The following is a 13840-nucleotide window of genomic DNA, read 5'->3' as shown; positions in this document are numbered from 1 at the left end:
ATAATAATTGAGTATCTAAGCCTGAACAGACTGTCCGATGTCTTGACTAGGTATGGTATTAATTGAGTATCTAAGCCTGAATAGACTGCCCTATGTCTTGACAGGATATGATATTAATTGAGTATCTTTTCGAACCGTCTGGTCTATGACAGGTCAAAACAAAGTTTAACAGTTCTGATTAATTATGGATCCAGTCAAGCAGGTTCTATCAATGATGATAGAAGCCAGGCAATGGAGAGGAAAATATGGACCATAATGTCATCCAATGATGGGCTAATCAACTCAGCTCTTTGATCATCCATAAAAACAAAGTTTAATGGCTATTTCTCGTAGTACCATATAGATTATTTGTCCAGCCTTGTACATCGTTTCCCTTCAGTTGCAATTATCCACCTTTTAGTATGTGTATTTAAGAGAGTGTTAATTCCATTGGATCAAAGTTTGTTAATAATACAGCAGGACTGGACAGATCTTTCATACTCCTAGTTTCATTACTTTTGCTTGTACATATGAAGAATTTATTGCCATGCAAAAGTTTGTTGTAGATTAATATTGCTATTTCTCAGTTGTGCTCCATTGATCTTTCTCAAATTTTGCTCATTTCTCCCTCCATCCTAGTCATGTAATCTCATTGGTGTATACTCAAGATTGAAATTTAGATTCATATTCAAACTTTGTTTCATTTCTATTGTAAAATGTTCTGTGGAACAACATGTTTTATAAAGACAAAGCAGTATTGCAAAAGGTCATGTTCGGAAGAAGAATGCCCTCTACGACATAGTTTCCAGTTTACTAAAGAAGACTTCCTCTTGTCATTGTTTCTATTGAAACATATTAGATGGACAAGCAGTTATTTAGTAAGACCTGTGTAAAACCAACAGCGGGACAAGATCAGTCTTTGTGGAAAGAAAGATATCCGGGATCCTGCTGGGATCTTTTATTCTGATCGCAAATATTTCCAACAATAACAACTTTCAACACTAAAAACTGAAACAGGTCTTCTTAAATCAACAGTGTTGTTCAAATTGCTCTAAACCCACGATCCGTCTTAAGTCTCTGCTTTTCGTTCATCTGAACAATTTTAGTTCAAGCTATTACTTGAAAAGATCTATAGGGCCTTGGACCCTTAGTTGTGAATATTGTGTGATCAGAAAATCACAATGACCGACAGGCGGACATCTTGGATTTTTTCAATCGCTTTTCACTGAGAAGCTGTGGATGAATTATCTCAGATTCCATAAGCAGGTTGTCCTTTATCCACAGATGGACATTGTTTTTTGGGGGGATGGTCGGAAAAATAAATGGCCGAAAGGCGGACATCTCGGATTTTTATATATTTTAATTTATCTCTTTTTCTTAAGGCCTGCAAGATGGATCAAGTTCAGATCTGATATTTGGGTTGGCCTTGGCCCCTAGTTGTTCACATGCCCCGCATATTGAGGATGAGTAGAAAAAACTTCATTGCCAACAGACGGCAATCTTGGATTTTGAAACTTAAATGTTTATTTTCTCATTCATAAGGGGCACTGAAAGGATCGTTCGCAGATATCATAATTTTAGGTTCGCCTTGTTCCATTGTTTTTTCTACGCCGCCGGAGGCAGTCGTATATTGGCGTCATCTTCTCCGTCCGTCCGTCCGTCAATTTCTTGTGAACGCAACTCCTCCTAAACTAATCATCACATTTTCATGAAACTTGCTAAATGTCACTACTACTATGGGTAGATGTGCATGAAGGAGCGAATTTTTGGTTCGTTGATTTTTGTGAGATTTGTGCCATTTTCAACTTTGTATCTGTAGCTTGCTCTAAGTGGAGCTTTGCATGTTAAAAGCTATAATTAAAAGGACCAATCTTGATCTTTATACTTTTGGCGGGGTATATTGTGGCCATGGCACCCTTGTTTCATAATCAAATGAAATAAATAGAAAATAGCTGTTAAAGAAAAATCACACATTAGTGAGGGCAAAGAGGAAACGTGCAAGGCGACCTTATATGACTTGCTTTCTTTAGATTAGAAATTCAGACACATCGTAGTACATACCATTATTAAAATCCATTACTTTTATACCATAATGGTACACCAAAGAGCGGAAAATTCAATAAACAGTTTTATTATCTAGCAGCCTGTGCATCTCTTTTCCAGAATAATCTCACCATCACTTTATGCACAGCAGTGATGTAGAACTAGGCAACCATGAGTTTAAAAAAATTACGTGTTGTTCATCAATCTGTTGTAAAAATAAATGAAAAATAAACAAAACATTCAACTGCGAGTAATTTTTTACCTTTTCCGTAAAGTCCAAAAGCTATGCTTTTCTATAACTCTCAGTCCCTATATACGTGTATATCTAAATTCTAATTTAATGCGTAAATAATTATACGAAACATTAAAACTCGCTATAATTTGGAAAACTTTAGATTTCGTGTGCCACTTACTAACGGATGTATCTTGCTCTACACTACATACCAACTGTTTGTAATTAAAATCTGATAATGTTATAATGCTATAAGCCGCCAAACGAGTTCTACATATTAGCAATAATAATAATATGATCAAGCGCTGATGAAGATGATAGACGATAAGATGCTTGGAGCGAAATGTGCGCCTATTGTTGATTTCACCGAACCGCGATGTAGATTTCCTCGTGGTCATGCCCGGCCGATTTCGGTTTCGGTTTTGAAGAGGTGTGCATTTATAATTAAGCAATATTTGATCCGATCTGTGTACATTAGAATAAGGATAAATTTAATTGACTACCTGCGGTAACAGGTGTTTCTACGACCAGCATCAGAGAGGTAGCTCAGGTATGCAAAGCCTTGTCACCTTCCGATAGTCACAAATAAAATACACATAACTAAAGAAAAAAAAAGTTTGATAATAAAAACAATATCAAGATGCGTTAATTTTACCCCTCATTAAGATTAAACACTTGAACTTTATTCAGTAACATCTGCAGGTATTAATCTTGCAGAAATTATTTTGTTACAATCATCCGTGAAACAGTAAGTTAACCGATCTTGGCAAATTTGAACCCCGATACATAAATGAACATATTATGTGAGATAACAGATTCTCTCGTGCTCAGTACGCATGCATACACAATTTGAGTATCGGTGGAAAACACTGAAATCTGTCGCCAGTTAATCTAATTCACCATGTTTAAAGAGTGAAACTCTCTGCGTAAGTTCTTGTTGTAAAACGGTTCGAAGGAAATCGGACAGACGGAAAAACAGATCGGACAGTCTGACGGACAAAAACAAAAAGGTAAGTAATTGCGTAATAATTATTTTATATAGTTTTTATTTGTGTCTTTTTTAAATCATAAATTAGTTCTGTTTTCTGAATTTTGCGAACTTCATGGAAAAGAAACTTTAAAGTGCAATAAATTACTTTCAGTCTATTGTTTTAAGTCAATGAATCAGACAAAGAATCTCAATTAAAAGACTCTTGTTTACTAACTTAAAATCTGACACATTGCGAAAGAAATATCCTATTGAATCGATTCCAACCAGCGAAGAGTAATATAATTTCATATATCCCATCAACTACATAAAGTCTTAGACATCAATCTATATATTTTATTAGTTCTAATTTTTCTCTCCCTCTCTCAAATACAATTTATATTTCTGGATTGCTTTGTTCTGTTTTTGGAAATGCGACTTTACTGATTGTAAGTTACAGCAAATCTTGCAAAACCCTTAATATGGGATAAAAAAAAGCAGGGTTTCGTGATGTTCTTCATTTCTGTGGTTAATTGTTTAAAATATGAATATGAATATCATATCAAAATATCTTATTGTTTGTTTACTTTTACATTTCAATATGTGCAGTTTGAAAAAAACTACTCCGTTATATATAATTTCTATCATCATGGGATGGGTGGGGGTTGGTCGACTGTGCATATAGATAAAGATAATAATACAAGATATACATTTACTTAACATACCCAAGACAAATTAAGGTAACAAAATGAACGGGTGTAGGGGGGAATGAAAACATTAGGAATTACCAGAAAGATTTTTTTAATAAACAAATTTTGTTTATATGAATTGATTGTGTGTATATCTGAAGATGTCCGAAAAGAATTTATCAAGGAGACATTGCCTAAATTATTTTTTATAACTTTTTGATCATTAATATATGTTGAACTGTCATAAGGTTCCATTCAAACTTTTTTTATTCAGAAAAAGACCTGAAACCCGACATTAAGGTCGACTTATAATCACATTGAATTAACATCGTGATAGGAAAATAAAGATAAATACATAAAGAAATAAATAGATAAATAAATAAAACAAAAGCCAAGAGCATTCGATTAAATTTTGTCAATATTTTTGCATAACATAAGTAACGAGAGGGAATATGTTTTGTGTAAAATTGTTAACCATTACTTCAAAGAAGACTTTAGATAGTGAATTCTCCCAACAGTAATGATAAAGTAGGATATGTATAAACAGTCATTGTTGTTTCCGGGACGTCACAAATGGAAGTTTGGAGAAAGGAAAGTAACGAAAAACGGCTTTTTATTCGTTGTTATTGAAGGTATTGAAGAGTTTTTCTTATTTCTGTTGTCGATTTTTTTTCATAGCCATATCCAAAGTTTTATATACAATTCAGTTACGTGTCGATGTTATTACTTGGTAATAAAAACATTCTTATTTAGGAAAGAGTTCGAACTACCCAGATGGTTTAGAGATAAATAATGAATGAAGAGAAAGTAGATCATGTTTTATTTCTTTATTCTATCTATTTATTTGTTATCATTATTATTATTTGCGAGAAAAGAAAATGGTTCGAGTTAAGTTTGTAGAATTCCAAATCTGATATCACACTTCGTAAAGAACCATTAATTGCGTCAATTGAAATTCAAGATTTGTCTTGATTGGATATGTTTGTTATTGGGCGGATCATTTCAGGATTTAATGGACTGTTAATGAGGTAAAACTAAAAATGTGTTGTTTTAATGATTAAAAACAGAATAAACAATAGCAAGGTAGGAGCATATGGCAGATAAGTATGTCATAATGTTGATTAAAAATGCTTAAATAACATTGTAGAGGAAAAACAACATATGAAACACAACAAAACGCTACAATCAATTAGTGTTAAGTGGGGATGAAGGAGGATGTGGGTTGCGCATGCGTATTCCAGGTGTGCCGTGACGATTGATGAGTATATACGGGTCTTTGGCCAGACATACATTTAATATCTAGGTACGGGCTGGTTCTTTGATCTATCGCATTACAAAACTAAAAATTAATACGACATTTATGGGAATAAATGACGGATAATGACATTAAATACGGCCGGTAAAACACGGCGCGGTGGAAACCCAAAGAGGCGTGAAAATTGTATGAATATGAACAAATGAATAAACATCATTGAGATGTCTGGTCCATTTTATTCTATTTTAGAACTTAAAAAAGAATCATTATCATATATCACTGTTATTTCGTTTTGATCCATTTTCAGATGAATGTGTTCCCCCAGTCCACATTCCCTATGTTTCCTTTGATGAAGAGTTTTGACCCAGCACAGTCTCTTCTCCGGCCGGTCGGTCTTCAATCCCAAGGGTCACAGACAAAATGTCACCAACCAAAGACATCGTCAAGTTCACATTTTCCCAGTATCCTTGGTGAGTGTATCAACATGTTTGTATCGACTGATCTGGAAATTCTTTTGATCACATAAACATTTATTTATTTATTATCTTACAAAATCTTGTCCAAAACAAATATAGATAATTAATGTCATGAAGTCCTTCAATAATAAGAATATGAAAAGTCCACAGTGCAAAAAAGACAACAAAAAATGAAACTCAAAGTCAGCTCAGCATGTAAAGGAAATCAGTTGGTGAGTTATGACAAAAATATAAAGTGCAAAATATGAAGTATTGAACTCGAAAACTTAAAAATGGCAAATAACATGTGGCATGATTTAAAAAATAAATAGAAAACAAGCAGTTTTTAATAGGTGTTTCACGGACGACTAGGCAGGCACGTTTCACGGGCGATCAGACACGTGTAGATGTTACAATATAATTATGAAGCAAGGTGGGAGTGAGTGGGGAAAATGCTTCTTTATTTTGTTCTTATGGGATGCCTGTGGGTATTTTTCTACAAAGTTTCTACGGCGACAAAATTTCAGACTTGATTTACAAATTATCCTGTAATTATTAGTAAATGAAAAGTTTTCCCCGTTACAAATGAGCGAAGAGAAATCAGTATACACTGTGTGTTATCTGATCCAGAATCCCCTGTAATGCCAATAAAACATCAGGATGTTACAATTTAAATTTTGGTTAATTAATTGCTACGCCATTGCAAGTACCCGTATCGTTGAAGTGTAAATCTTTAATTATTATGCACACGACACTGTAGCAACAGTATTGCCTCTGTTCACTGGCAATCAGCACGAGACAAGCACGTGCCGTTGCAACAGATTTAGCCACAAAATATGTTTTTTCATTATATGTTTCAAATGTTTCAATTTCACTTGGTGACATGAAGTTTAATTCGTCAATATGTGGCATAGTTAATGAAAAATTTGACACTAAAGCACCTCTACCTCTCCCAATAGTTACATGGATTCGGTGTCATCAGAACGCTTGTATTGCACAGTGTCGTTTACCTGTCAATGGACACTTAACACCAACTTTTCCACATCTGCTTGACCTCGTTTGAAAGTTAATGAACCACGACATCCTGTTATCAATACCACTACTGAAACTAACTACTCAGTTCAATTCAGTTCGCTTTAATCCGTATGCAAATAACGTATAGGATTACATATTAAAACATACATATTGTAACACAATTTTCTACAAGTTAGCGGAGAACATATGCCACCATATATTTACAAAAAACCACGAATAAGACATAACACTCTTCGTCATAACAATTAACCTCAACAGCAAGTGGGCTTATGAAATACCATAAGTCAACAATATCCGATTTGTACCAGTGTAGAAACTGATGTGCACTATTTTACCTCATCACAGGTAGTGATTAGGTGAATTTATACGTATTTTCAATTTTCGGAAGTATTAATTTTTAAACACAATTCATCTGACATAACGCATTGAAACTAAAGAAATAGTGTTAGGAAGGGGTCAAGGCCAAGGAGTCGTGGATTATCACGCCGGAGACCTTGGTTCGAGTTGTGTCAGAGCCCCGTTTACTTCTGTCCTGTTATGGGGGAGAAGAACTTATTTATACACCTGTGAATATCATTCTGGAAAGCTTAAAAGTAAGGGGTCAACTAACAATGGTAGTTATTTATCTATAAATGGCATTGCAGCATTATAAAACTGGTACATGCTATAGTTACAGTAAAACCGTGTAATTTCTCCACGAAGCAGCAACAATTGAAATAAGTTAGTATGGAAGAAGTTTAAGTTTTTTATACATGGGAAAGTCCTTTTTATATAAGTGGTATGTGGTTTAAAAGAACCACGAGGAAATGCATTCTTTCTTGGGTAGTTGTATCCATGGTATCAGTTCTATATTGGTGTTCCCAATAAATAAATAACGTAGATAAATCCTGTATTTATCTTGTATACATCATGAAACATTAGGACACGAATTTTTATTGTCTCGCTAAATCAATACTTCGGGTATAATTCCTGTTTTTTGGGGTTTTTTTTCAAATCAAAGAAAATTGGAAACAATTTTAGTGCTAGAAACAGAAACATAAAGAAAATGATGTTGTATTTTCAACGGCATGTATTCTCCTCTAGATCTGTCCCGATTTTAGTCATCTGAATATTTTTCATGTTACATTTTCACAGCACCCTATTGTGACCCGATGTTAAACCTACGTCGTCCCTCTACGATCGGCGGCAGCAAACCGAAGGTAGCGACCCCTAGCGTGGTATCAAAGATCGAACAATACAAACAAGAGAATCCCACTATCTTCGCCTGGGAAATTCGAGATAAACTTCTAGCGTCAGGTAAGGTGATGAAACGGGTTCCTTCATTTTCCACTTATGTTTTATAAATATGTAATCTGTCTACCCTAATTAGTTCTATCGGTTGCAGGATATCTTCGGGATCATGAAATGTTGTAATAACATGTGTTTCAGCCGTAATCTGAAGACTTTAGTTGGTCCAAACACTTCATTTTGTTAGAATTGAAAAAAATACAAATTTATCAGCTGCAAAACACCATTCCCGTTTTAACAGTATGTTCTTGACAAGTGGTTCTATACTCATATTGGATGTTTGTCGTCTGTGTCATTAATGGAAATTAAATATTGGTGATTTTATCAGCTACCCATAAACAAATTCTACAACTGTAGTATAATTAGTTTTCCTTGTCGCTGATGGACCACCTGGCTACGACATAAGTTCTTCATCGACACGACTGTGTTGGAAAACTATAAAAAGCGATGTGGTTTAAATGTGGAAAAACTTAAAGAAACATGCAACATGCTTTCAACTACACGAGTTTAATATTCAATGACATGTTGTTAAGAGTTTCCGCATCTTAAACATCAATTAGATTGCAAAGAATATAGATTAATAACTAGATATCACACACTAACGCTCTTTTACATACCCGGATGTGAGATAAAAGAAACTATTTCCGCTTTTTCAACAATGTGTTCATAATCGCGAATTAATGTTTTCGTTGATATAAAGGACGATTTTAGATATCATCATTGATATTTAACTATAAATTGACTTCTTCTCTGATGAAATCATCACCAGAATGTGTTTCCGCATGTAGGGTGATTACTGTATTCTAAAATATCACACACAATGATTATCTTCATTAACACACCTTCTTTCTGGATATCTTTTCCGTTATTTCATTTCAATTAAGTCTTGGAAAAATGCCTTGAGAATGATATGTATTGACATACTTAGATTCCTGTTAAAAATTCGACCGTGTAATTTTTATTTCAATCCAGCTGATCGAATTTAAAGCATGTGTTTTTTGGTTGCTGTCTGGATCTACGCTTTTTTAGCTAGGAGATAAGGCAGATTATCATTGTACTAAATCTACAGAGAGCACGCTACACACGCGGGGACTTAAGAACTTAAAAATGATTACATGTGAATTTTGGCCTATTACAAGATGTTTCTAAAATGTTTTAATAAAGTGTTTTAATGGTAAAAATGACACCCTTCAATTATACACAGCCTCAGGAGATAGAAGTGTGAAGAATAATAGTAGATAGCAAAAGTAGTAATAGACTTCTATTATACACAGCCTCAGGAGATAGAAGTGTAAAGAATAATAGTAAGTAACAATAGTAGTAATAGACTTCTATTATACACAGCCTCAGGAGATAGAAGTGTAAAGAATAATAGTAAGTAACAATAGTAGCAATAGACTTCTATTATACACAGCCTCAGGAGATAGAAGTGTAAAGAATAATAGTAAGTAACAATAGTAGTAATAGACTTCTATTATACACAGCCTCAGGAGATAGAAGTGTGAAGAATAATAGTAAGTAACAATAGTAGTAATAGACTTCTATTATACACAGCCTCAGGAGATAGAAGTGTAAAGAATAATAGTAAGTAACAATAGTAGTAATATACTTCTATTATACACAGCCTCAGGAGATAGAAGTGTAAAGAATAATAGTAGATAACAATAGTAGTAATAGACTTCTATTTTTGACTTTAATCTTGCGCTAACAGGATTTATGTGACACCGACATTATTTCAATAACCATTATTTGTTTAGATACCAGGTTTTATTTGAAAACATATCATTTAAGGTAAAACATGCATGAGCACAAACGAGAAAAAAGCAGTGAGGAGTTAGTGAATACTCACGTGTTATTTCATGTCAACTCACCAAGTGTTATTCCATGTCCACTGACCAAGTGCTATTTCACGTTCACTCACCAAGTGTTATTTCACGTTCACTCACCAAGTGTTATTTCATGTCCACTCACCAAGTGTTATTTCATATCAACTCACCAAGTGTTTTTTCATGTCCACTCACCAAGTGTTATCTCATGTCCACTCACCAAGTGTTATTTCATGTCCACTCACCAAGTGCTATTTCACGTTCACTCACCAAGTGTTATTTCATGTCCACTCACCAAGTGTTATTTCATATCAACTCACCAAGTGTTTTTTCATGTCCACTCACCAAGTGTTATCTCATGTCCACTCACCAAGTGTTATTTCATGTCCACTCACCAAGTGTTATTTCATGTCCACTCACCAGGTGTTATTTCATGTCCACTCACCAAGTGTTATTTCATGTCCATTCACCAAGCGTTATTCCATGTCCACTGACCAAGTGCTATTTCACGTTCATTCACCAAGTGTTATTTCATGTCCACTCACCAGGTGTTATCCCATATCCAATTGTAGTTTTGTTCGAAATTTTCTGGTCACGCTTCAGTGATCATTACGTTTTGTGTGAAGTATTGATATTTAGATTTGATTTTTTAACAACTGGATATAACAAGGATGATATTGTGTAGTGTTGGTCTTTATCTAACATCAAGTGAGCCCTACCACTCATGTAAATATACAACATTTTCAATATTTATAAACAGCTTTCAATTACAAAGAAAAAAATATTTATTGATCAACGGAACCAGTTTCAAAAATATTAAACACACCAGGTAAAGAAAAAAATCATTAAGTTAGAAAATAAGATTTCACCATACATTAGTTATTAACAGGATGAGTTTAAAAAAAAAAAAAAAAAAAAACCCATTAACAAACATGTGTTATTCCACAAAATGTTCGATCCAGGAAACAACCTCACATTTTGTTGTATTTTTTTCTGATGTAGGAATTTGTACCCAGTGTAACCTCCCAAGTGTCAGTTCTATCAACCGGATATTACGTAACCGGGCAGCAGAACGAGCGGCCATGGAGTATGCCCGTTTTGTCAGTAGATCACTATATCCGGTTCCGTATCCTCCGATGTGGAGTATACCAACCCAGACGATTGAGACCCCACCACGAGTTCCGGTAATCCAGACACAATCCGAAGAGGACACCAGCGACATTGACCCTGAGAAAGATGACCCCGATATCGACGGTAAGTAAAAAAAATCTTTTAGTAAAGGGATCTACCCTTAATCCACCGCGATTTCAAATAAAACATACATTTTTCGTTGATTTATTTGTATTGGTTTTTTTTCACTAACGTTTTCATGTTTCTTGTTTGAAGTTGAGGACAATTCGTCGGATCACGCAGACGACCCCGATGATGTGAACTCCCAGCCACAAAAGTTGCGTCGTAACCGAACGACGTTTTCGTCGGAACAATTGGACATCCTCGAACGGGAGTTTCAGAAAACACACTACCCTGGTGTAACGACACGTGAAGATCTGGCTAAGAAAACAGGTCTTTCCGAGGCCAGAGTACAGGTAAGAAATGCCCTAATACTAACATAATCTACAGGAGACCGCGGGCGCTACAAAATTATCCGCAATAGCTAGAGACGGGTAGCAAGCAAATGAAACGGACAAATACAATTTTTTCTCAAAAAAAAAAAAAAAACAGACACGGGCGTACCCAAAATATGTCAAATGATATAGAGACGGACAACAAATGAATTCATTCATTTAACACTTCTGTAGACAGGCGTAATCAAAGCATCAATAAGTGCTAGAACAGGGCGTAACCAAAGCATATATCACTGCTAGGACATGGCGTAACTAAAGTATAAATAAGTACTAGAACTGGGCGTAATCAGAGCATTTATTAGTGCTAGAACAAGGTGCAGCCAAAGATTTACCAGTGCTAGAACAGGGTGCAGCCAAAGATTTACCAGTGCTAGAACAGGGTGCAACCAAAGTATTTATCAAGGCTAGAACAGGGCGTAACCAAAGTATTTATCAGTGCTAGAACAGGGCGCAACCAAAGTATAAAAATTTCGACTGGACAAGGAAAACTCCTTTTTAGGGACCAGACGTAAAGCATTCAACTACAGTTTCATTAATATCTTTGTCCCAGGCACTTTTGAATCGTCGATGCAATATTTGTTTTCAGAAACATGTAATTATGTCGAGTTGTTAGATTACTTAATATCCATTTTCAGAAAAAAGATAGAACATATGTTATTCTAACTCATTAACTTTTCTGCTGACAACAGTTTACGAACAATTTATAAATTGAGGTGCACGTGCCTGAAACCGTTTTAGCCATTCACTAGCCGGACATTCCCTCTGGTGTGAGGTCAAGTAAAGTCATTCACACGTCGGCCACCGGACAATTGATACATGCATATGTAATTAGCAACTTATGGTCATTCGCTGCACAATTGCTCAAAGAGTCACAAAACACGCGGATCTGTTTGATTCTGTTTGATGAAATATACATTTGTGGATATATAATCTAAAATAGGCATACATTTAAATATTTTATGTATTTTTCTTTTATTGCTTTGACTGTTGACAGTAAACATGTTGTATTGTAGTTTGTCGTTAGTACTCGAACACTGACTCAAATAAACATAAACGTTATGGTAAATAATATATTTGTATAATTTAATGATGTACTTAGTAAGATTATATGGCCAATTAGAAATCAATATCCACGACAGGCTCCGGATCACAACAACCCACTGAGCGCACCTGTTTCATCCTCACTTACTGATATAAACGATCCAGTGATACACTCATCCGGTCGAGAAATTCAAATCCGACAGTCATCAAACCACGTGTGTCGAACATGATTAATAAAATTGTAACGAAAGTAATTTAAACAGCGATATCTACTTTGTAAAAATGTAAAATGATTTGAAATGAGATGGTACTCTATATGATAATGCGACGAATAAACACTCATTTCCAATTCTAAGATAAGAATATTATGTTAAACTGGACAACAGATGCGGTTATGACACTTCAGAATCATTTTATACAACGTTACAAAACTCTAATTCTCAATACGATATATCCGAGGCCATCAAATCTAACGTCGTAAAAACGTTAAAAGTGAAAAGCTGGTGATTCAACTGGGGAAAATGTCGGCGACGTTGAGATCAAAACAAACGAAAGGTTGCTTGTGTCCTCTCGCTAATAACGCAAGGATCTGGAAACTTTTTTTACCTCTAAAAACGTCTATGCATATATCAGAATATGTCCAAATATACATGTTCTCAGTTTCCAGTGGGTAATATTGGATAGTTCCTTTTCAAATTAAATATGAAAGGTATGACGTTTTGCATTTATCAATAACAACGTCTCTAAGCTACAAAATACCTTGGTAATTTGTCGTTTGATACGTGCCATGTTGAAATTTGCCTACTTGGCTATCCAGCTTTAGCGACTGGATATGATATTTTGTTCAATCAATGTTTGTTTTATGTTTAGGTTTGGTTTTCGAATAGAAGAGCCAAATGGAGGAGAAGCCAGCGTTTGACCTTCCTACAAAATACCACACGTGCTTTGCTGACGTCATATCACCCTTTGAATCTCACAACGTCATCTAGAGTAACAAAGACAGTCTCGGCAGATTCCTTCCAAACTCTACATAAACCAGAAACGGAGGATCAGGACTCCAACAAGAAGTCTCCTATCGTTAATATTGGAAGTGAAGACTCTGCTTTCACGCGGGTGCCTAGCGCGGGAATCTGTGCTGTTACTAAAAGTGATTCAGACACAGAAATCGAAGTTTAAAAAAAGAAAATCCAGAATTTTTGACTTTTTGATTGGAAATGCATGTAATTTTAATTCATTACATAGAATGTTTCAAATCATATTTTGCCATAGTAATAAGTTTGTTTGTTTTTGAAAACTAAGATTCAAATTCAGTACTTTTCTATATGGAGGAACAAAATTGGACCATTTCGACAAACAGCGAATGCCTATAGATCATTCCTTTATTTGTATCACGTTTTTTAAAGATC

General features: G+C 34.9%; 1 protein-coding gene across 1 annotated transcript; it reads left to right on the top strand.

Moving 5' to 3' along the window:
* Positions 1-5115: 5115 nt before the first annotated feature.
* On the top strand, positions 5116-13610 carry LOC132550744 (paired box protein Pax-6-like). Its single transcript, XM_060214836.1, has 6 exons — positions 5116-5151; positions 5473-5635; positions 7790-7951; positions 10771-11022; positions 11155-11354; positions 13305-13610. The coding sequence occupies exons 1-6, from the start codon at positions 5116-5118 to the stop codon at positions 13608-13610; spliced, it is 1119 nt and encodes a 372-aa protein (XP_060070819.1).
* The last annotated feature ends 230 nt before the right edge of the window (positions 13611-13840 follow it).

This window comes from Ylistrum balloti, unplaced genomic scaffold, assembly GCF_031769215.1.
Source record: "Ylistrum balloti isolate Yb309-2 unplaced genomic scaffold, AGI_CSIRO_Ybal_v1 Utg370142, whole genome shotgun sequence".
NCBI lineage: Eukaryota > Metazoa > Mollusca > Bivalvia > Pectinida > Pectinidae > Ylistrum > Ylistrum balloti.
This window is presented reverse-complemented; position numbering and strand designations above follow the sequence as displayed.

What these genes read in the sequence shown, in the direction of transcription:
- LOC132550744 (XM_060214836.1), top strand. Translation starts at nt 5,116, where the DNA reads ATGAAGGAGGATGTGGGTTGCGCATGCGTATTCCAG. An exon ending in ACATTTTCCCAGTATCCTTG is followed by an intron (nt 5,636 to 7,789) that starts GTGAGTGTATCA and finishes ACATTTTCACAG; the next exon opens with CACCCTATTGTGACCCGATG. An exon ending in AGATGACCCCGATATCGACG is followed by an intron (nt 11,023 to 11,154) that starts GTAAGTAAAAAA and finishes TCTTGTTTGAAG; the next exon opens with TTGAGGACAATTCGTCGGAT.